At 36.0% G+C, this 23902-nt stretch overlaps 2 protein-coding genes across 7 annotated transcripts; one reads left to right on the forward strand and one right to left on the reverse strand.

Moving 5' to 3' along the window:
- Positions 1 to 10604: 10604 nt before the first annotated feature.
- Positions 10605 to 19061, reverse strand: cbx5 (chromobox homolog 5 (HP1 alpha homolog, Drosophila)). 5 transcript variants are annotated; one of them, XM_073938538.1, is made up of 6 exons: positions 18989 to 19061; positions 17894 to 17968; positions 16115 to 16309; positions 14462 to 14693; positions 14167 to 14267; positions 10605 to 12707 (listed from the first exon to the last, which is right to left on the reverse strand). In XM_073938538.1, the coding sequence occupies exons 3-6, from the start codon at positions 16252 to 16254 to the stop codon at positions 12566 to 12568; spliced, it is 615 nt and encodes a 204-aa protein (XP_073794639.1). In that variant the 5' UTR covers positions 16255 to 16309; positions 17894 to 17968; positions 18989 to 19061; the 3' UTR covers positions 10605 to 12565.
- A 535-nt stretch (positions 19062 to 19596) lies between these two features.
- hnrnpa1b (heterogeneous nuclear ribonucleoprotein A1b) lies at positions 19597 to 23474 on the forward strand. 2 transcript variants are annotated; one of them, XR_011008370.2, is made up of 12 exons: positions 19597 to 19659; positions 20169 to 20288; positions 20410 to 20556; positions 20632 to 20842; positions 20925 to 21002; positions 21088 to 21216; positions 21290 to 21385; positions 21472 to 21663; positions 21742 to 21888; positions 22123 to 22210; positions 23247 to 23317; positions 23394 to 23474. XR_011008370.2 is itself a non-coding variant. In NM_200104.2 (11 exon segments), coding segments are annotated over 10 exon segments (1212 nt in total). In that variant the 5' UTR covers positions 19597 to 19647; the 3' UTR covers positions 22203 to 22210; positions 22385 to 22674.
- The last annotated feature ends 428 nt before the right edge of the window (positions 23475 to 23902 follow it).

Consider the following 23902-nt stretch of genomic DNA (forward strand, 5'->3'; position numbering starts at 1 on the left):
ACCCATCTCTGGGAAACATCCACACACACTCATACACTACGAACAATTTTGCTTACCCAATTAACCTATACTGCATGTCTTTGGACTTGTTGGGGAAACCGGATTACCTGGAGAAAAACCACGCGAACGCAGGGAGAACATGCAAACTTCACACAGAAACGCCAACTGACTCAGCCGAGGCTCGAACCAGCGAACTTCTTGCTGTGAGGTGACAGCACTACCTACTGCGCCACTGTGTCGCCTGCAGATTAATTATAATGCAGAAAACCTCATTTAAATATGAAAAAATATTTTCCAGTGGCCTAAATATTAATTAACAGTCATACAAACATCTTTACCGAAGCCTCTCTACTTTACAGTTGGTCTCGTGCGTCCATCATGTTTGTAGTTTATTTACACTTTCCACCTGCTTTCGTAGTTTGAATCGAATTCACATCCAACGCGCAATGTACTGTGGGCAACATCAGGGCTTAGAGTATGGACGCTTCTACAGTTCTAAATTTTACCAGACATGGTAAACCTTCCGGGAATCTTGGGCATACTCTTCTCAACATATTATGATTTGGGACATGCTAATTCTATTTTCAAATACTATTTAGGATGGAAAGTGTGTGAATTGGAATGCAGAAGCAGGAAACTGCGAAACTTGTCGCACGAGCTTGTGTTTTCAGTCTAACGCATTCGTGTGCATATGAATGGAGGTCTATGGGGTGAAAAGTGCAATGTGACCGTGGCTTAAGAGCTTGATTAGCTAACCCAGGTGTGTCTGATTGAGGTTGGAGCTAAATTCTATAAGACACCGGACCTCCAGGACCGAGATTGAGAACCCCTGGGCTAAACCAACCCAGCATTTTTGTCAATAGAAACAAGCAATATTAAAGGATACTATTACATTTTTCATTGTAATATTAACATTTTAATATTAAATAAAATATATCCTATCCTATATCTTCTAACCATAGCCATCAAAGACATTGCAGGTAAAAATAAAATAGAGTTAAAAAACAGTTGATGGTTAGATTCATCCCCTGCTGACTGATTATATGAAGAATTGGAAGCATGCTAATTTGCATACATTCATTAGTCAGTCCAGTTCAAAATTTCATTTTTTTTTTTTTTGTGGGAATAAATGTATATAATCAGGCAATTTTTCAAATACTATTTGATCAAAAGGCAAGTTATTATCAAATCCACATTAAAAGCCTTCAGAATGTGAAGATTTGTGGCTAAATGCAGGAAAATACTCATTTTAAAATAAGCATTCCAGAAACATTCATTTATTCATTTTCTTGTTGGCTTAGTCCCTATATTAATCCGAGGTCGCCACAGCGGAATGAAAAGCCAACTTATCCAGTATGTTCTTACGCAGAGGATGCCCTTCCAGCCGCAACCCATCTCTGGGAAACATCCACACACACACATAGACATATACACACACACTACAAACAATTTATCCTACCCAATTCACCTGTACCGCATGACTTTGAATGCAAACTCCACACAGAAACACCAACTGAGCCGAGATTCGAACTAGCAACCCAGCGACCTTCTTGCTGTGAGGTGACACCACTACCTACTGCGCCACTGCTTCGCCCCATTCCAGACAAACAAATTGAAATTAAATGTTTCAAGTAAATGTAATTAAATGTTAAATGTAAATGTAGTAAATAAATACATTTTTAAATGTAAAAAAATATATATTTTCTAGGTATTTTTAATTTTTATTAAATAAATTGGGAAATTATCCATGCAATAATATTTACCTCCAGCCCACTAGCCTCAGTCAGTGTGGTTTTTGGCCCTGCATAAGAAAATGTTTGGGCATCTCTGCATTAGACTAAAAAACCCTTTTTCAAAAAGTCAAAATTGCATGAAAAAAGCTTTAAAATGCTAAAAAGTGCATTGTAAAAATATTTCTAAATCCAATCGCTGATGAATTTAGGAAGTAGCTGGAAAAGTCAGAGCGATCTACATGCTCAGATTGGATTTATATCGCAGTGCTGGAACTCAAAGGTGTTTAATTGCTTCCCTCAACACGATGAACACACACAAGTGTGTAATTTCAGAGCAGAACTGAGACGGTTACTGAGATTAACTGTGCAGTTACTTCCAGCTGCACTGTGATCAGTTTAGGCTTCTATACGCATTAAATAACAGTCATCAGAGAAAACTGGGCAATACTACTAAGCGCGAAGCAATTGAAAGCTACATTTAGAAGTGAATTTGGCCGGCTATGATGAGGCTTTATCAGCTGAGTGGTCAATTTTTATGCTAGAGGAGGTCAGCCGCGACGCATTTGCAGATGGACGTTACATAAATCATATAAATAAATATATAAAGCAGGATGTGTAATTGCAGGGCTGGTTTAATTCTGCTGTAAGAATAATTCAGTGTGGTTAAAAAGCTCCAAATAAACATTTTCAGCTTATAAGCGCTTGACATTATCTCTTTCAGGCTTTCTCATCTTTAATGTCCCCGTGAAAATGAATTTACTGTCTAATTACAGAACACTGCAAGTGTAGAAGGGACACAAATCAGCCGTCATTAACAAATGACAGAAAACTACCATCCTGTAATTGAAGTACAGATCTAAATCAATATTTAGAAGCCCCAGCGGGGTCCAGAGTCACACAGGAATGAGTACAGCAAATAACTGTGTTCTGTTCATTGTACAGTATAAAGTCTCAAAGAAATAAAACTGCAGGACATGAACAAGATCTTGTAATAACATCATAATAATAGTAAAGTATATCATTTGGATATGAACTATAAAAACAGTGCTTAGCATAAAAGAGTACACCCCCAAAAATCTCTCATTTAAATTAATATTTTCTATAAATAATTTTCGATAAGTACTGAAGCCAAATCTGAAGCTAATCTGACAAAATAACTTACAATAATGATACAAAAATTAGTAGCACAAATGTATATGTTAGGGGAAATCTTACTTTTTTTTTAAATAGCAAAATGTGGAGAAACAAAAATACATAACATTTTGTTGAAAGGCTGTAGCTTGTGATTTATTTTTGTAATATTTTGCAAGAATTTAAATCTATTAACTTTCCATTTCTAAAGATGCTTTGTGACTAAAATATTATTTGAAAAAATATATTTGCTCAATAAACCTTTTTATTTAAATGCAGTAATATATATGACCCATATTCATGAGAAATGGATAAACATATTCATTTTCAAAATTGGGTGTAGTCATATATTCTGAGCCCTGTGTTTATTATATAAAATATAAATAAGTATTTTTAAATATATAATTTTACTAATAGCTACATTTATATAAATATATATTTACAAATAATTATGAAAATGCATCTAATATATATCTAAAGAAATATCTAATATCTAAAATTAGAATTTCTATGTGTGTTTATGTGTACAATAATTACTTTTGATTTATTACATATTATTAGTAATATACAGTCCTCAACATCACTGAGTACATCCCATTTTCATTCATTCATTTTCCTTTGGCTTAGACCCTTTATTTATCAGGGGTCACCACAGCGGAATAAAAAGCCAACTTATCCAGCATATGGTTTACACAGCGAATGCCCTTACAGCTGCAACCCAGTACTGGGAAACACCCATTCTCACTCATTCACACACATACCAATACAGCCAATTTAATTTATTCAATTCACTTATAGCGCATGCTTTTGGACTGTGGGTGAACTGGAGCACCCGGAGAAAACCCACTCCAACACTGGGAGAACACAATCTCCACACAGAAATGCCTGACACAGCCGAGACTCAAACCAGAGACCTTCTTGATGTAAGACGACAATGCTAACCACTGATTCACTGTCACGCACATGCCATTTGGAAAATTTATATTTTTTATCCATTTTCCATTTAATTTAGGTAATATATTTTGCTGCATTTGAACAAATCAGATTTATAAAGTGGATATATTTATTAAAATAATATTTTGGTCACTGAACATCTGTAGAAATAGAAAGATAATACAATTAAATTCATGTAAAATACTAAATGTTATATTTTTTTGTTTCTCTTGAATTTTGCTGTTATTGAATTTCTTATTTAATATTTTTCTCTAACATATAAATTTGGGTGTACTAATTTTGGATCATTATCATAAGTTATTTTGTTAGGTGAGATCCAGATTTGGCTTCCGTACTGACTAATCTAATGTATATGCACAAAAAATAATGTTGTGCATACTTGGCGGTTCATTCCGCTGTGGCGACCCCATATTAATAAAGGGACTAAGCCGAAAAAAGAAATGGAATGAATGATTCGCAAGGGGTGTACTTATGTATGTTGAGCACTCTACTGTATGTGTGTGTCAGTGTGTGTGTGTTGTCTTACATATATAAATATGACCTATTTATAGGAATCTATTATATTAATCTAATATTAATTGAATTAATTTACATTTAAATGATAAATGCAATGTTTAACATCCAAGATTGGTCACAAAGATCGGGCCAATCATAGCCAAACGCACCACAAATCTTAATGAAAGTATTAAAACGGATATTTACGATTTAGATGGCAAGATTTTTATAATTAGAATGTCCTTAAGGGATGTAATATTTCAGCAGGAAATCTCCTCGCGTTTCGTGCGCTGTAAATAATACATACAAAGTAATGCAATGATTTGCTCAGAGCTAATTTAAAAAAGCCCATGAATCAGTTCATAGAGCAATACTGGCTGACATTTACTCTGCGCTCGTTCAGCTTCTGCCTGCAAAAACCCCGGTGCCAGAACCGACCGTTCACCGAGAGCTTCAGCTATTAAACGCAGCTCTAATAGGCTTTTCTCTGCACGCTCTATCTTTTCCTCCTGCCGGATAGTGAAGCTCACACACTGTCTGTTTCGTCCCCTGCTCCACCCCAACTCAGCTTTTACCTCCGGCCTGTTAAAAATGATATCAGCTCGTGGAGGGCGAGCATTAGCATTTGCATTTTATTGGAGGCATGGAGATTTAGAGCAGTGGATACATCAGCTCTGAGCAGACAGAATTAGTTAACAATGCATTATCTGCCTTTTATGGCGGCCATAATTCTCTCACTCCCTCGGTTGGGGAAGAGATGGGGGTGGAGGAGGACTGGACGCACCGCCAGACTTCACTCCACGGAGGGGGCTGATGGAGAGAGAGAGAGAAAGAGACGCTGGTCTTTGTTTCTCAGCGCTTTCCAAAGAGCGTCGCTGCTGCATTACAGCGCACAGATCCAACTGCAGCCCGATAGAGCGCCCAGAAGTGTCTCAAAAGGTCACCGCTAATGGCCTGACCCTGCGCTCTTAATGACGCCGCACATAATATCGCACTAAAATTCAGCTGAATTACACTTGTGTGTGCGTTTTGGCTTTTTATGTCTGCAGAGTATTGAAATATACATCAGACTACATGCAAAATTATTTCAACAATTTGATTGGATCTTGAAATGGCTGTTATACACTATACAGGTATATTAATAATGCTACAGTAAAATTGCATTATCCTTTATCTATATTTAGAAATTAAATATAAATTGGCTTTTTATTGACGACTATGATCTTTAGTATTTCCTCATAATTAGTTTAATAGTACATCTAATGTTGATAATGTTAATTGCATTAGATTGATGTCAAGTGTTTTACCATGATGCCTTTACAGGCCCATAGCCAGCCTGGTGAAAAGGGTGGTTCTTTTTTCTTAAATAAGTGAACCCTTTTACAGTTATAGGCCTCATTTATTTATTTAAATACTGCATTTTAATCACTATGTTAGCTGAAATAGATTGTTGGATGGTCATCATAACCAAAAAAGTGGATAACAACAATAGCCAAAATTCAGATTCATTTTAATATGGTCCACTTTTGGTGCTTCACACCCTTTTAGGCTCCAAGATTTAGAATAAAAGTTCAAAATTTTGATATACCCATGGCAATGTTTATTTTATTTTTTATTAAAAGTAAACAAAAATGTCATTAATCAAGCATTCTGTTGCCATTTACACTGATGTGAGCAACTTTTTAATGAAAGTTAAAATATGTGCTGTGATAGTGCATGACTACATGATAGTGCAACAACTAAAATTGTGGTAAAAAAAGCATATCAATATGGAAAAGTTCTACAATTCTCTAGCATCATTTTAAGAACTGAAGTCATTAAAATTGTTACTAAGCATAATGTTGATTTAGAAATTATATACAATGGCTGTGTTAGAAAATATGCAGCTAACAATTTTGGTTCAAAAAATGGGGCAAAAAATAAATAGGAACCAAATATTCATGAAACTAAATTAATCCCTCTTTTTATCCTAACAAATTGACATAAAAGTCCAAAAAGTCTCTTTTCAATTCCCTGCCTAAACTGTCCTTAATTTCAACATACAAATCACTTTAGGCTTTAATATAAACAATCTAGGAAGATTTTGCTTGTTATGTTTCTGTACATTAGAAAAGTTATGAACTAATGAAATGATATGCTGCAGTCACTGAAACTGCAGTATGCGCATGAAATTAATAATTTTATCATTGGCTAATTATTGTTATAGTTAAGATTGTCAGGAGGTCATCATAACCAAAAGGACATTTGAAAATTCATGGATAACAACAATAGCCAAATTAGTATTCAGATTCATTTTAATATGGGCCACTTTTGGTGCTTCACACCTTTTTTATTGATCATTTTTTTGTTTCAAAAATAAGGTCCAGGATTTAGAATAAAAGTTACTTGTAAAATAATCCCTCTATTTAAAAACAATACAGTAGCGAAAGATGACTTCACTTAGTCAGATTGTATATATTTTTGCACAGCTAGATGTTGGACTCATGAAAAATATTTGTGTGCATTTGCCAAAACTGATGCGACAGCCAACAGAGGATTCCACTTGGTCTTAAATCCGTTTTCGATGGGATATTTTCACTATTAATAATGGCATAGCAGTCAAAATAAGACAAATGAGCTCATGCATAGGACAAATTCTGGACTTTTGTTAGTGAGGGGTGGATCTTTTAAACTACCCAAACCCACCCTGGCTACAGGCCTGGTTTAGTACTTTTGTGAATGACACAGAGTACATAGAAAATAATTGTTTATTACATTTTATGAAAATCAATGAAATATGGTAATTTACTGTGTTTTTAAAATGACTTTTGACAACCACGATGCTTTTTACAGTGTAGACTTTTTTTTGGATCATTTAGTTTAAAGAGTGCATCTGTCTCCACACATTTACTTCAAATTATGGATTGCACTTCCTGTTAGGGCAACTTCCATTTGAAAGAACTAAAACAAATCACTTCAAAAAATAAGTTGACACTACAAACAATCCATAAACATTGTGAAAACTGAGTTTTTTGTTTAATTTTTATCTGCCATAACAATAATGTGACATTAAACTCAAAAGCGCATTTGTAGAAAAAAGCTCTTTTGAGTTGACTATGGGTATTTGTTCTTCTAGACTATTTTCTTATTGTATTTTCAACAGTACATTAAGATTAAAAGGTTGAATTTTACTATTTGATGGATCATTTTAAGAAGAATGACTGCTCACTGAAAAAAAATTCAACTGATTTAGTTTAAAGCATCATGGGATGCAGAAAAAAGGTGGAAGATGTTTTTTATTTGGGCAAACTACCCATTTAACACACAAAATGTTTTAATTCCTTACAAATTATTATTGTTTAAGAATTAATCCATGTTTACACCAAAGATTATAATTATTTTAAAATGAATTAAAATGTATAATTTTTTAAAAGGTGTTATTATAACAGTGTATATATTATTCATCATCTGAAGTTGATCAAAAAGTCAAGAATTGGTGTTGTTTAGTAGTATTAGGCAACTTTTATGAGTAGTTCATATGTAGACTAAAGCACACAAGTAATAATGGCAGAAGAACTAAATAGTGTGGAATCACCTCTGAGTTATGAGTTCAACAACAGAGTGCTGATAGAAGTCTCAAAAGGTCAGCGCTAATGATGTGACCTTGTGTTCCTAATGACGCAGCACATAATATTGCGCTACAGTTCTGGAGAATTACACTTATGTGTGCGTTTAAACTTTTTAGGTTATGACAGAGATTGGAAAAAGCGGCACATGAAATCACACTTCAGAGTCCTGCAGAAAACTGAAGCGCTGCTGTTCCAGTGTACTCTCTGTGTGTGTTTGGGTGGTTTGGATGGTGTTGCAGTTTGGATGAACCCACTACTGCAGTCTCCCCTCCCAAACTCCAGCCCTTGGCCACAGCTGTTCAGTGGTCCCCTTGACAGCCATCTATTTGAGCTTATGCGCAGCAAAAACCCATCGGACCACATGCATCCCAAAAATCATGTACACAGACTTTTTTTTTTTTGAGTTCGACTTTTTTGCTTCACCAGACATATTCAAAGCGTGCACTGTTTGCGTATTGGTTAAAACGGCGCTCAGGAAAGGCAAACCCCTGCGAGAAGTTCCGCTTTGTGGGTTTCACCATAGGTATTATGACTTTAAAGGAACAGTTCACCTGAAAATTACAATTCTGTATTTGTTTAAAGTTTAAACTGCTATGGGACTAAAAAGTCATTAATGTTTGACTGTCAAAAATAAAGGTTCTTTATTGGCCCAGTACTGGTTCTACGGAGAACTATGGTATCCTTCCAATGCCCAAAGGGTTTCTTTAAGCAGGGTTTCTGTAGGTTTCGGAGTCAATTTGAAGACTTTTTAAGACCATGAAGTATGAAATTTCAGATTTATTTAGGGTTAAATGCAAAGTATTTTTTTCATGGCCCATCAAAAAAAATATTTACTTGCCCCATCAAAAAAACATTTTGATTAGCTCTTTCTTACACACATATTTAGAATAATGTAAAACCAAGCAGACACTAGTTGTATACAAATATTTTTCAACATAAATTAAAAACTAAATGTATGGACAACAGACTGTAACAGTTTTTGTTAAAGATTATTGAGATGTATTATTGGTCATTATAGCTTTACATAAACAAGGTAAAATTAAGACCCGCTTAAAATTATTTAATACCTACAAGTCAGTATTTCCAACTTTAAATTGTAGAGTTAAATTAAGACTTTAAATGGTCAATTTTTAAATTGTCAGTAAATTGTATTTTTTTAAAGAACTATCCATTTAAATTATGTTCACACCAAGTCTGGCTAAGTATAATGATAAAAAATTTAAAACACACCCACAAAATAAAAAAATAAAACAGCAGAAGAGCAATGTCGCTGGAATTATGGCAAATTATTTTTTCATACTCTAAAAAATCTAGGTTGCCTTAGATTTTTAACTTGAATTAAATCAAACTTATGATTTTATTATACTTGTACTTTATTAAACTGACTTAAAACCACTTGTGTAAAATTATTAAATTAAGTTGTAACATGATTAACTAAGTAATAAGTTACAATGAACTAAAGCACTTGCTGTTCTGACTAATTGGTTGTATATTTTTTACAGTGCAGAAGGTAAACTACTAAAATATTGCCAGCCAAGCTCCAGCAATTCAAGGGACACCTTGATACTAGTGATCATCTTGTAAACTAAAGTATTCAATATGATGATATACCCATGGCAATGCTCTTTTTATATTTGGTTTAGGTCAGGGGTGTCCAAACTCAGTCCTGGAGGGCTTGTGTCCAGCAGAGTTTAGCTACAACTTGCTTCAACACACTTGCTATGAGGTTTCTAGTATATCTAGTTAAGAGTTTAAACTGGTTCAGGTGGGTTTAATTAGGGTTGAACTTAAACCCTCAAGTACACCGGCCTTTCAGGACTGAGTTTAGACACCCCTGGTGTAAGTAAACAGAAATGCTATTTATGAAGAATGCCATTTACAGTGATGTGAGACACTTTTTAATGAAAACTCTTTCCCCTGCAACAAACTAGCCTGATCAAGTAACAACTAAAATTGTGGTTAAAATCCCTTACAATATTGAATGGAAGTTGCTGCTACTTAAAATGATGCTGGTAAAGTCATTAAAATAGTTATGAAATTATGTATAACGTTTATTTAGAGACTATAGAGGACGGCTATGAAAATATGGAACCTAAATAGAAACTAAATATTAGTGAGATTGCATTACTCAATCTTCTTACTCTGCCAAATTAACATTCAAGTCCACAATGTCTTTTATAATTTCCAGCCAAAAACTGTAATGCACAAATCACGCTAAAGTTAATACAAACAATCTAGAAAGGCCTTATATTTTACAATAGAAGAGCAATTAACTAATGAAAACGATTATATTTAAGCTGCAGTCACTAAAACCGCAGTATGCACATGAAATGAGTATTATCATCATTGGCTAATTATCGTTATTGGTTATGATGTACCGTATTTTTTGTTAAATGTGACTTTATATACAGTAGCCTACTCTGTGCTTGGTCTCTCCTGATGCTCTCCAGTCTTCTTTAAAGCATAAACGCTGCCTCTCCACTATCTGCTGAGACTTCTGCTCCCCGGGGCTGAAAATTTACAAGTGACCTCTGCATTCCAGCTCAGAGCTGAACCCCTTCCCCCTTTTCCCCTTTGGAAAATTCCACTGCTACTGAGGTAGTCGAGTGCTTCAGGGAGGGGTTTTAGGACTCAGACGCCACCTCTCCAAAGCTACAACACAGACAGGATACAAAGCAAAGAGTGAGCTGGAAGTCTATTTAATGAGGTTAAAACAATCTGCAGACTGTCATGTGAAAAATATGCGTTGTAAAGCGCAAATAAAATAGAAAAGTATGGCATTCATATAAATGTTCTGGCACAAAACTGAATAAATACTACTGAAAGTGACGTCCTAATATGGCATAATTGAGAAAATATGCACAAATGAGAACCTAAATATAAGCAAACTGACTTTGCATGCGGATGCAAATGTTTTAAAATACAAATGTGTCCAACAGTATAGATTTTGATCTGCTGGATTTGGTCAAAAATCACTGTGCAACTCTTACAGCCACACACTTTTTTTTTTTCGTCCAGCTGAGACAAACAGACAAGAGTTGCTCTATTATGACATCTGCTGGTTCACATCAGCACTGTTGTTTTTTTTATAGCGCAAAATGTGCAGATTCAGCCAACTGCTATCTGATCAATCGTTATAAGCTGTTAAAAACTGGTTTTCCCCACAAACATTGCACAAAGTAAAACTTGCATAATCTCAGCACTACAATGAAATGTATTGTGCGTGACTTGAGTCCAAAACCCAGGGTTTGGAGTTTCCAAAAACTGAAGTGTTGGAAACTAGATTTACTACAGCTTGTTACAGTACATTAAAAACGACTGTGAACTTAAAATAGCAAATAGACATAATTGTTGCACATTTTAAAAACTTCTATCAGCTAGAAATGAGTCACATGTATAAATGATCATGGCAGGATTATAAAAGCATACAAAAAAATAATAGAAATGTACCTACAACATCATGTTTAACCCTGTATAAATGTTTAGAAACATCCCCCCGATACACACTATTCCATCTCCAGCTAAACCATTCTCACTCTTTTACAGCTGTCGATATCAGTAGCTTTTGTTCAGTGTCTTTGCGAAGAAGCGCACAAAACTCTAGTGTAGTCATGTGACCTTGATAAACACCATTTTATTGAATCAACTCTAGGTTAAAAAAGTAATATAAGAACCCGACAATGCTTGAACTACGTGTGAATGAGGTCAAACAGGGAATGTGTTCAGCAAATCAGCCACAAGAGGGAGTATAATCGCTTCCGTTTTATGGAGGGAAAATAAAATCATGGAAGAAAAGTGTGTAGAAATAGATAGAAATGTCCCTTTACACACTCACATGATGACGATTGTCTGTCCTCCTGCAAGCAACAGTGATAAGATCGAATAGCGGATAAAAAGGGCCAAGGTTGACATTTTAAAAGATATTTTTACACAGATGTTAAAATTTATCCAAATGTCCTGATTTTAGTCTGGGTAATAAGATATAGATCATTTAGGTAGATGTACTGATAAAAAACAAACAAGCCCAATAAAAATCGTATGATAATTTGGCCCACAAAGGACTTTTTTTAAAGTTAAAATTGCAATAAAGCAAACTTAAATCTACTTGATTGGGGGGAAAAAAATAAGCAAAATGCGAACGGCATCAATTAAGAAGCAGTTTTGTAAATAAAAAACGATGGCGTCGCTTTTTCATCCAGCATTGCAGATGTTAACGAACGCAAACTCGACTGATTTCATTCAGTCATGTTCCGCAATACTGTGAAATCTGAACGAATAAAAGTTAAAAGTTGGACATGTACGGGTTTTTTTTCATCGTTTCACATCTACACTAGCACACAACACATCATAAGAACATAGTTGTAGGGGCACGAATACACAAATCATGACAAAACAGAAGGAAGATCAGAGAGAGTAAGAGAAGTAAGAGTTTTCCACATTCCACCGCTCTGCCGCAGCCACCGTTCGCTCTGTCTGATGAGAGATGTGTTTTGGTGAAGGTGGACGGAGGTTGTTGTGGTGGGCAGTAAACCTCCGATACTCGCTGGCCTTTCGTTTTCTAAATGGTCCGTTAAAAGTTGGCTATGAGAGTGTCATCGGTGCAAGGTTTTGGAGGACTGTATGTCTTTCCCAAACCTCTGCCCTTTACACCGCTGTGGCACTCTTCTCCTTCTTGTCTCCGTCTTCATGCCAGGTCAGACGCTCCTCGTAGAAGGCAATGACAATCTGTGGGCACTTGTGATTGGCTTCTTTTGCAAGCACAAGGTCTGCCTCGTCAGAGTCCTTCCTGTAGCAGGACAGCAGAAACAACGAAAAGTTAATTTCGCAGCAAGTGCAGTGTTTCCTCTAGGATTTTTTTTCAGCTGTGGCAGCAGACCTTTTAGACAAATAGAAATACCTATGGCGTGGTTTCAATGACAAATGGACAATGTTGTGAGCGAAGTATTACAGGTCAAGATCGTATTTACGTGCTCTACTCTCCAATACGCGCTGATTTCCTCTGCTTGTGCACAAAACCTCTTGCACGCCCCCTTAAATATACGCGGCTCAAGCGCAAATCTTTTGCGCTCTCAAATAAACGCAGCTTAAGTGCGATTTACGCCGTTTATGCAACAAGTATGTGGGGCCCAATTTACAGATGTAAATTAGAAATTTCTGAATATGTGATAGTGAACACTGAAATATGCAGAAAATGGAAGTTTCATTGATTGTAAAAATGTAAGCTGACTTATTTTACTGTAACATTTGACGCATGGTTAGAGACTATTAGAATAATAAATGGTTTATAATGCCAAGCATGCTTTACAATGCAAAAGGTAACAGAGGCAAAAAACGGATCTATACAGAAAATCCAGCATAAATTGTTTGCTAAGCTAAATACAACCTTAAAGTTGGTTTACTAATCAAGAAATGCAATTACTTAAAAACAGATGTAAACTGTAAATAAGGTAAACAAATAAATGCAGAGTGTACACTCCATTGAACGCTTTCAAACATACAACTGTAAATAGTTGGAGAAAGGAGAGAAATGAACAGTTCCATCCTCATCCTCCATCCTATTCAGTCACACAAAGGGTGTGAATGTGCTTTTTAAAAAGGGACATTAGAATAATTTCCAGACATAATGGCAGGTGTAAATGTGGCGATTAACACTATGGTTTCAACCTCCACTTCAGGTGATTCAATCAAAATTGTCCAGCTAAACACAGCCTGCCTTATTTTTATCATTAGCATGTATCTTGAGGTCCCCATGTGCTTGGATCCAAATAAAATCGGAGTACTTAATTTTTAGTCTAAAAGCTGTTTTGAAAAAAAAGAGGCCTTGATTTTAGATTTTAAAGAGACGGCTCATCTAAAAATGAATATCCCAGCATCATTTTACTCAACCTCCACTTTGTCAAAACCTGTTCGAGTTGTTTATTCTTTGTTTTTCTTACTATGGATGCCAATGTTTACCAGTTTTTTTCTTCGAAATATATTTTGTTCTCTCATTCACTTTCTTTCGGCTTAGTCCCTGATTTGTTAGTAGTATCTTAGTAGTATGTTTAACAGAAAAAAACAGAAACTATAAGCATTGCAATCACCCGAGGCTAAGTAAATGGTGAGTAAAATTTGTTGTGTAAACTATCGCTTTAATAAATCTATGGCCAGATTTTGTGACTTGATATTAACTGTTTCCAAGCACTGAGCAAAACAGTTTCACTGAAATAAACAGCTTTTCACATGCAATACTCTGTAGTACTCACCACTTCATAAGGAACATAAGGTCTCCACAGGAGTCTGTTGCTCCAATAATCTTCTCAGGCTCCAGGCCTCGCTCAAACCCTCTCGCTACAAGGATCTCATCCTAAGAAAAACAAAAACAACAATCAAAACCACGTTAAAAATCAATAGTCACCCTTTCCCAATGCCACTTAGGCAAGTATTGATGTGAGAAACAATTGAGAAAGTATTTCAGCACACTGGACGTAATTGATATGGTAATAGCATGCAAATAACTCTAAAGTGTGAGCTCTCTCACACTCTCTGTAAATACTTTACCTCCTTTTTCTTCTTGGGTTTGCTGCTGCTCCCGTTCTCTTCCTCAGAGTTTTTCCTCTTGCTGGTGCTGCTGCTGCCACTGCTGTCTTTGGGACGGGCTGAAGAGGGGCCTGTACTGGAGGACTTGCTGCTTGGTGGGCTTGCACTGTTTCCTTTTTTGTAGGTCTTCATGAACTCAGAGATGAGCTCTGGACAGTCCAGGTTCTTCTCTGGTTCCCATGTGTTGTGTTTCCTGCAAGACAATAAATGCATGATCTATTAAAGCCACTGGATTTCTTCAAATCAAGGGTGCAAACTAATACAGGCTAAACGTTCATGTGAAGTTTTATGTAATATTTTGCCATAATTCTATGATTTCTAAATTCAAGGAAGATGTTCAAACACAAATAAGCAAACCTAACAATTAGATACTGTGACAATAAGCCAATAAAGAGTTATAAAAAAAATAATAATTTGGGCACAAAATCTCTTGACTTTTAATAGGCTACTGACACAAAATGCTGCTTTGGAACATCTTTTTTCATAAACCTGTAACAAACTTTTCACGTTTAATTTTTTATGTTTATTGTTAGGGATGTCCCGATCAGCTTTTTTGCCCTCGAGTCAGTCATTTGATCTTGAGAATCTACCGATACTGAAAACCAATCCGATACTTCTAAAACACAAACAAAAAGAATAAAGAAGAGCTAAGAAACAGATCCAGGATGTTCCTTATACTTTAATTAAATCACCTTATTTTAACAACTCCGTTTGCTATAGCAATGTTGTCGTCATAAAATTTATAATACCTCCAAATCACAGATATACTCACGATTTACGCTGCTTTCATGTTTTACTTTGCTGGCATTTGACCAAATGAAAGTGGTCTAACTCTGTGCCACTGCTATATATATATATATATATATATATATATATATATATATATATATATATATATATATATATATATATATATATATATATATATATATATATATACACACACACACACACACACACACACACACACACACACATATATATATATATATATATATATATATATATATATATATTTATTTATTCGAGTCCTGATCAGAAGTTAACGTCCGATTCTGAAAGCGCACGTCTGGGCCTGAATTTTGGTCATGTGATCGGATCTGGACATCCCTATTTATTGTGACAGTGAATCATTTTTTATGATTTTGAATGTAAATTGCCTTGAATTTTTGCATGTATCTCACACAATGAACATTCACTTTCTGGCTAAGAAACATTTACTATTTTCTTCACTTTATTTTTTGTAGAGTAGCTTTTGCATTCAAATAAGCATTAGTTTTTTCTGCTAAGATATTTAACAAGTTTTACAGTTACACCACTTTTTCTTTGAACAGGTACATTTTTAAATCTGAATATTACAACTGGTCAAAAATATTTGGAAAAAACTAAAAGAAAATGCATTTTATTTTTTCCATGATGCCCCGTCTAACTGCAAGCAAACCCCAGTAAGTAAGCCAGATCATTAGTATTTAAATTAAGAGCATTTTCATTGTATCTGAACTGAGTCTCTTTTCATGCATTTTAAGACATGCTGAAACACATACCAGGGGTCCTGAGACATGAAAACTATCGCTCAGACAGTACTGGATTATGCAAAATGCAATGAGCACTTACTCTGTAAAGCCTTTCCATTTGAGGAAATACTCCACACGCCCCTTCACAACTCTCCTGTCCAAGACCTTCTCCACAACGTACTCTTCCTCATCTGAGGAAGCAGCTTCATCATCTTCACGGTTCTGGCTCTTCTTTCCCATGGCTGATTCTGAAAGTCTTTACTACAAGCAAATTTGACCTGTGTGGCTCCCTGGTCTGGGGAGGAAAGTGGTTGAACTGAAATAAAAAATAATTACATAACTACATATTTGTATTGATGACAATCAAATTATTTTTATTATTATGTTATTTACTAGGGCTGGGCAATTAATTGAAAAGTAATCAAAATAAAACTATAATCAATCTAATTTTCCCAGGACAATTTTTTTTCAATTACTTTCCCTACAAGTCACGTAACCCCGCTCTGTTAAAGGCTGTGGCCGATTTCTACTTTTGCGGCAACTTTGAGCCACAACTGATCCTTGGTCAAGTAAGACGATGGACTCATTCTTAAGCCTTACTTTGCACTACACTGACAATGATTGGAAACTGCGCCAGAGATGCCTTGAGACAGCATATAAAACTTGTCAGAGAACTACGAGGGAAAATAATCATTCATTAATTAATTAATTGTAATAGAGTTAAAATGTTCAATTAATTGAGATTTAGATTTTAGGCCCATAAATCGCCCAGCCACAATATTTACTATACAATGAAAAAAGTTATATAAAAAATAAATTTTGCAAATAAGACTAATGAAAATCTGTATTTGACCATATTAATTAAAACACTGTTCCTGATATGAACTGAAGTAAATGCATTGAACAACATGCGAAACAAACACCTGATGATCTATGGACTATAGGTTTTGCCAAATATCTACACATCTAATTATAATGTTATTTTATATAAAAAAAAAAACAGTAACAAGAAATAGAGATTTGGACAAAAAGACTAACCATATATTATTTATATTTTAAATCTGCACAAAATTAACATCAAGTTTCAAGACAAATTGTAAATTTATTAACTTCACAACTGATTTTTAAAAGCAAATAAAAGCTTTATTTCTACTGTATCTTGTTTTCTTAGCTTTACTTATATATTTGTCACCTCAATTATACTAACCATTTTTTTTTATTAATTACTCAGTGTCCAAGAACACAAAACAATGCTTACTTAGCACTAGTTTCTTTTGTAAAACTGAACGTCTTGGATAAAAATATCACAGTATTGTGATCACTGCTCTACAATATATTCTTTTTAATTGTCTGGTTTAAAAAAAACAAACACTTTTTCCCTTTGAATACAAAATATTTTATTTTGAGATGCATAACATTTTTTGGGAAAGTAATCATGTTAGGCTAAAGAATTAAAACAAATCATTGACTTCTGCTGTCTTCATTTAGATTTCTCTATAATTTAAAACGGCATTTAAGGATATATTTTCTGCTGAAGATAATGTTGTCGTTAAAAATTAGATTAAAAAAAACTTACATATACCATAGGAACGATATAGCATTATATTTTGGTGGTTTTAAAACCTCGACTTTTCCAAATTGTGGTATACCTTGAAAACGCTTATCGCCCCATGCCTAGTATAAGCTACATTCTACAAGACAGTATTGAATGCTGTCTATATCATGTAAACTCTACTTCCAGCAAAAACGACTACATTAATTATGCATAACGTGATCACAACAAACAGTAAGCAGTAGGGTCAAAATCTTACTGGTTAGAGGAAAACTTATTACTCTAACAGCAATGACAAAAGTCAACATTTGCTTTTCCTGCACTCACCTACAGTCTTCTATTGTTGGGCGTGACCTCCTAAAGAGCAGAGATGAGACCTGGATTACAGCATTCAGAGCTCCCCTAAACAAATAAAGTTGATTTAAACACAAAAAAAAATTGTATTGATATAAAACTCTGATCTTAAACTCAACTCTAATAAACGTATCCTACATATTTCTTTGGAAATATACACGCACTAAAGACCTATTAGACTTCGATTTAAATTATTTTAAACGTACACTCTACAATAATAACAACAACAGATTGTTTACGAAACAACTAGTAAAAGTGGGACACTTTTTTCATTGTTAAATCTAACATAAACGCATTGCACTAATGTCAGCATTTGCCTACAAGACACATTTAACAACTCTAGCTCCAGGAATGCGATAAATCGGCCATGTGTTCTTATCTTAATGTCATCAAAAATTTTAGCAAGCATGCAAGGCCAAACTGTGTGAAAACACCTAGCAGACCTGCACAGCTTGTCCTACCATATGCAATCTAATTTCCAATAATTATATTTCAATATACACAACATACAAACAAATCGTGAACGTATTTATGTGCAGTGCTAGCTGCAATGCTAACATTTAGCAAGAGAAGGATCATTGATTGCTACTGTTTGCGTCGCTAAAAGCTCATTCTGCTAGAAAACTATATATAAAACTTACGTGTTTGAGAAATAAGTACATGTATTTCACAATGCTGTTTTTGATATATGACGAACTATAAGCAAGCTTAGCAGGTCACCATCGCCTGCGAAAAAAACAATAAACAAGAATCCCCGATGTTTAGGCACAAGATAGCAGGCTAATTTAGCGTCATTAGCACACACGCGCTACTTCTTTCCACGATTTTCACCGTTTAACAGCTGCAAACGAGTCGTTTACACGAGTTTTCGCATTTATTTGAGTGCTATCGTCGTGCTCGCTAACGCACCGAGCCTTTGCTTAGCAACAGCGCGGGCCGAGCAGAACAGATTTCACCTGATCCTATCACGTTTTAAACGTGGCATTGACAGCGCTGCTCGCTCCCAATGCAAAGCGAATCCACAATGACACATTTGTACATTAATGTGACTGATTATGTCATACTTACTGAGATATTTTTCGACGTTTCTCTATTCGTGCTGGATAATGAGGCTGAGGCGGCGGCGGCTTTTTCCTTGCACACAGAGTTTGCTGCCTCTCGCGCATGCATCCGTCCAGCGGCGCGTTCAGCCAATCAGCGTGCTCCTCAGCGAGCAGCTCTCGCGCCAAAAACGGCCTCGGCGCATACAATGGGATGCGCACGCGTCACACTGAAACCAAATCCACACACTTCGAAGAACATTTCAGATTTATTTATTATTGTTAAGCAATAATACTATTTAAAAAATGAATAATAGGCACGAGTGTACATGCGAAAGTGGTGTATGTAATATGAAGTAATATGAAGGAACTTATAGTCTGAATCTTTTAACCCACCATACAATAAAGACTACTTTTTGTGTTTCATAAAAAAGATTCTTCAGCTTTCTGAATAAAATATTTTAGAATTTTTTAAGCACTAGCCTCTTCTATGGATTGACTTGAGTGTCATCCAATCAGATGTCTTTAAAGCGCCAAACAAAAGCATTAGCGGGAAGCCTGAACCAATCATCGTTCCCGGTGGGAGGGGACTGAATTCATCCAAGCTATTTATGGTATCTCCCTTCTTCTCAGTGCGTGTCTCACCGACAAGCGTGTGGCGTAGCACGGACAGAAATAGTCGGTAGGATGTCCAAAGAGGTAAGTTGGCGTTATTATTAATATAGCGCTTTCGAATGAATATATATATATAATGCGCCAAGCATGTAGTCGTAGCGCCCTTGATGTTATATAATTCAGCGTGCACCGCATTTGTGGTTCTTTGTTAATGTAAGCGTGTTCGAGCCGCCATTTTAACTCCTGTAATGTGCACACATAATTTAGGCCGCATGGCTTCATCGAAGGTCGTGTTTTGCAAAATCGGTATTTATTTGTTTTATAACTATTCAGTCGTTGTTTCGAGCCATGTTTGCACGCATTTACAACCTCATGTGTTTTGTTGGAGGGAGTGCGCGGTTTAAAATTGGACGTATAGTCCTGCACTAACATGGCGGATGTTTCGTTCACCTCCCCCCAAATAGAGTGCGTTACCGTATGGATTCACGACGCTTTTTGTTCCAGTAAATCCTTGGTTTGATCTCCGTTACCGATAATAAACACTATGCACATTGCTGCTGTGATTCTAAACCGAAATCGGTTGTTATTTCCAGGGCCAGCCACGTGAGCCAGAGCAGCTGCGGAAGCTCTTCATTGGAGGGCTCAGCTTTGAAACCACAGATGATAGTTTAAGGGCACACTTTGAACAATGGGGCACCTTAACAGATTGTGTGGTAAGTTCCTTTTAATATTTTAAGGCTATTTGAAATTTATTAATGCATTGCAACATAAATTTCAGATTTATTTTATGCCACAACGTTAGGTGTTTTAATCAATGTTTCTGTTTTCATTTAGGTGATGAAAGATCCAAACACAAAGCGCTCCAGGGGCTTTGGGTTTGTTACTTACTCCAGTGTGGATGAAGTCAATGCCTCTATGGATGCACGTCCTCACAAGGTCGATGGTAGACTTGTAGAGCCCAAACGAGCCGTGTCTAGAGAGGTGAGGTTAACTTTGTAATAAAATTTAAGGAAATTAAGGCTTGAATTTAGATGTCTAATTATGTATGGGTTACAGGATTCCAGCAAACCATTTGCTCACACAACTGTGAAGAAGATTTTCGTGGGAGGCATCAAGGATGATACAGAGGAGAACCATCTACGCGACTACTTCGATCAGTTTGGAAAGATTGAGGTTGTTGAGATAATGGTTGACCACAAGACCGGAAATAAAAGAGGCTTTGCCTTCGTCACATTTGATGACCATGACTCTGTTGACCGTATCGTCAGTAAGTGCTGTGTTTCACGGTCAATCTAGTAGTCTTGGAACTTAAAGAAATGAGGTGCTAACAAATGTATTTTCTCCTTTAGTTCAAAAGTACCACACTGTGAATGGACACAACTGTGAAGTCCGAAAAGCTCTTTCAAAACAAGAAATGGCAAACACTGGTATGAATGTTTATTAATATTAACTATTGTTTCCTACTTTCCCCTGGTGTTTTAATGGATTGCGGTGTATTTTGTTAATCTGTAGGTCGTGGTGGTGGTGGTGGAGGCGGCGGCGATAGAGGAAACTTCAACCGATATGGCAATAATGGTGGCTACAATAATGACTTTGGAGGTGGCGGCGGAGGTGGCAACCGTGATGGATATTTTGGAAGAGGTATGTGCCTGACTGGATTCTGAAGATTTTAATGTTATTTCTTTGTAACTTAGTAGTTTTACTGTTATTTTAGGAGGAAGAGGAAATAACTTTGGAGGTGGTGGTGGTGGCGGCGGTGGCTATGGAGGAGGCGGTGACTGCTACAACAACAACAATGGATTTGGAGGAGGTGATTTGTATGAACTGGCTCTGTTTTTGGCAATTTCATATCCTGTGCCATCAGCATGTTTACAATTTATTTTTGGCATTTTCTAGGTGGCTACGGCGGTGGTGGCGGCAATGGTGGTGGCAGTCCTGGCAACTATGGAGGCAACCGTGGATATGGAGGAGGTGGTGGAGGAGGACATGGTTATGGCAACCAGGGGGGAGGTTATGGTGGAGGCAACAGTGGTGGCGGCGGTGGTGGCTATAATAACTACAACAATGGCAATGGAAACTTTGGAGGTGGTGAGTAGATGTTAATCATGGTGCAAGTCCTTGAACTATAACTATAGACTATATAATGGGGTGTATTATCAATTCAAGGTAACTTTGGAGGTGGTGGTGGTGGCGGCAACAGTGGAGGAGGTGGAAACTACAACGACTTCGGCAACTATAATAGCCAGCAGTCCAACTATGGTCCCATGAAAGGGAACTTTGGAGGCGGTGGAAGAAACAGTGGCCCATATGGTGGTGAGTTAACCATTCTTTTTAAAGTGATTAGTTCATCCTAAAGGCATAAATGACGTGAGCTAATTCCAAACTTTTTTTTTAGAGTTTCTTTTGTTATGCATGAGATGTTATCAAGAGAATTAGAAACTTGAAATAGTAGTAAAAGCAAAAAATATAGATGTCAATGTTTGCAGCTTTCCAAAATACTTCAATCTCACCTTAACACTGTAAAATTAACATTCACCTCTGTTTTAGGTGGCTATGGAGGTGGATCTAGTGGTAGTGGAGGAGGCGGCAGTGGTTATGGAGGTGGCTCTGGCGGTAGACGGTTTTAAGCTTAAAGGTTTGTTTTAGATTTTGCTGTCTACCATGCATATAGACTTATAACAGGGGTAACGATCCCAATAAGTTAGTCTTGGACTAAATACTCTAAACTGTAACCTTGCTGTACATCTGGTGTAGAAACAACCCTCAGGTAGTGTGCAGCTTAACATTTGTTGTTCATATTGTTCAACAGGACTGAGTGCTTTAGGAGAGGAGAGCGAGAGAGGTGACAGGGCAGATGCAGGTTTACGTCCCTAGATCTGCTCAGCCAAACAGGTGTGGCAGATTTACAGCTGCCACCAGAAGAAGTGTACAGTAGCGCTATCGTGTGTGGGACATCATGAATTTGTCATCATGCAGATTTATTTTATATTGTCTTTGGGGAAAAGCATTCCAATGAGGTTTTATGTAGAGTTCCTTTCAGTTGTTTTTATTTATGTAACCAATCAAGGTGAAATAAAAACATCATTTTGTTTTTTTAAATGTGCTGTTTTAGTCATTTTTGGTTTCTGGGGGATTTAGTGTAGGACACAGAGCCTTTTTTTTAATACAAATTAAATGATCTGGCTCAAGCAACTCCACTGAAGTTAAATGTTCATATGTACTTAAAAAAAAAACAACAACAACGGTATAGGCTGTTTAAATGCACATGCCTAGAGTAGTGTACATGTTGCTACATAGAAGTCTAGCCATGGAGCAAGCTGAGAGAGGAGTAGCAAGATCATCGCCCTGTGAAGAAGCAAAGAGCAGGGAGTACAGGGCGCAACTCAAAGACTAGCAGGCAGCGCTTTTATTACTCCTGTAGGTAAGAACAGACTTCTCCACTACTGCTGATAACTGTAAAACAATGTTTATTAGCAGAAGCTGTACAGTTAACGTGAACTTCCCATTCAGTGTTGTATCTTACAGGGGAAGTAACTGCAGTCAGCATAGTTTGGTGCACAAGACTCTGTTAATCTTAAACTGATCATTAATGCATGCCCACCTGTTTTGTTTGTTTTTCCCCCTATGTTGTGTAACTGAATTGCTGACCATGTCACTCTTGCATTTTTCAGGTTTGGATGATTGGAAAAAAATCACCGTCTCGAAATGAAGGCATTTTTATCTAAAATGGCAAAGTGATAAGGTAGTTGCTGATTTTAATGTGGCACTCTAGTTTGTTTACAATTTTCCTCCATCTCAAACTTCTTTCTCTCTTCTAGGACCAAGATGCTGCTGAAGAGACTTTATTTTTATTACCTGTTTTTTACCTTTTTTACAAATAAAATTTTTAATGCTACAAATGTGACTGTCGTATGCTTAACCCATTTATGAAAGCTTATTTGTAATTTTTTTTTTTTAATACTGATGATTATTATTATTGATTTTGGAGAGTAATATACAAGTGTTTTTGCAAAGTATTTGCAGTGTGTAGCACAGGGTTCCCACTGGTTTAAAGTTTCTCTATCAATTTGAAAAGGTTTGTTCTAGACATTAGAAGCCAGGGACTTAATTTGTTGATCACAATTATAAATTTGTATAAATGTCATTAGGTAGTAGGTTGCTGACAAAGCTGTGTTATATTTATATTTATATTTATATTTTATATATATATATATATATATATATATATATATATATATATATATATATATATATATATATATATATATATATATATATATATATATATATATATACACACCTGTTAATCATGTAATTTAATTTTAAT

Source organism: Danio rerio, chromosome 23 (assembly GCF_049306965.1).
Source record: "Danio rerio strain Tuebingen ecotype United States chromosome 23, GRCz12tu, whole genome shotgun sequence".
Lineage (NCBI taxonomy): Eukaryota > Metazoa > Chordata > Actinopteri > Cypriniformes > Danionidae > Danio > Danio rerio.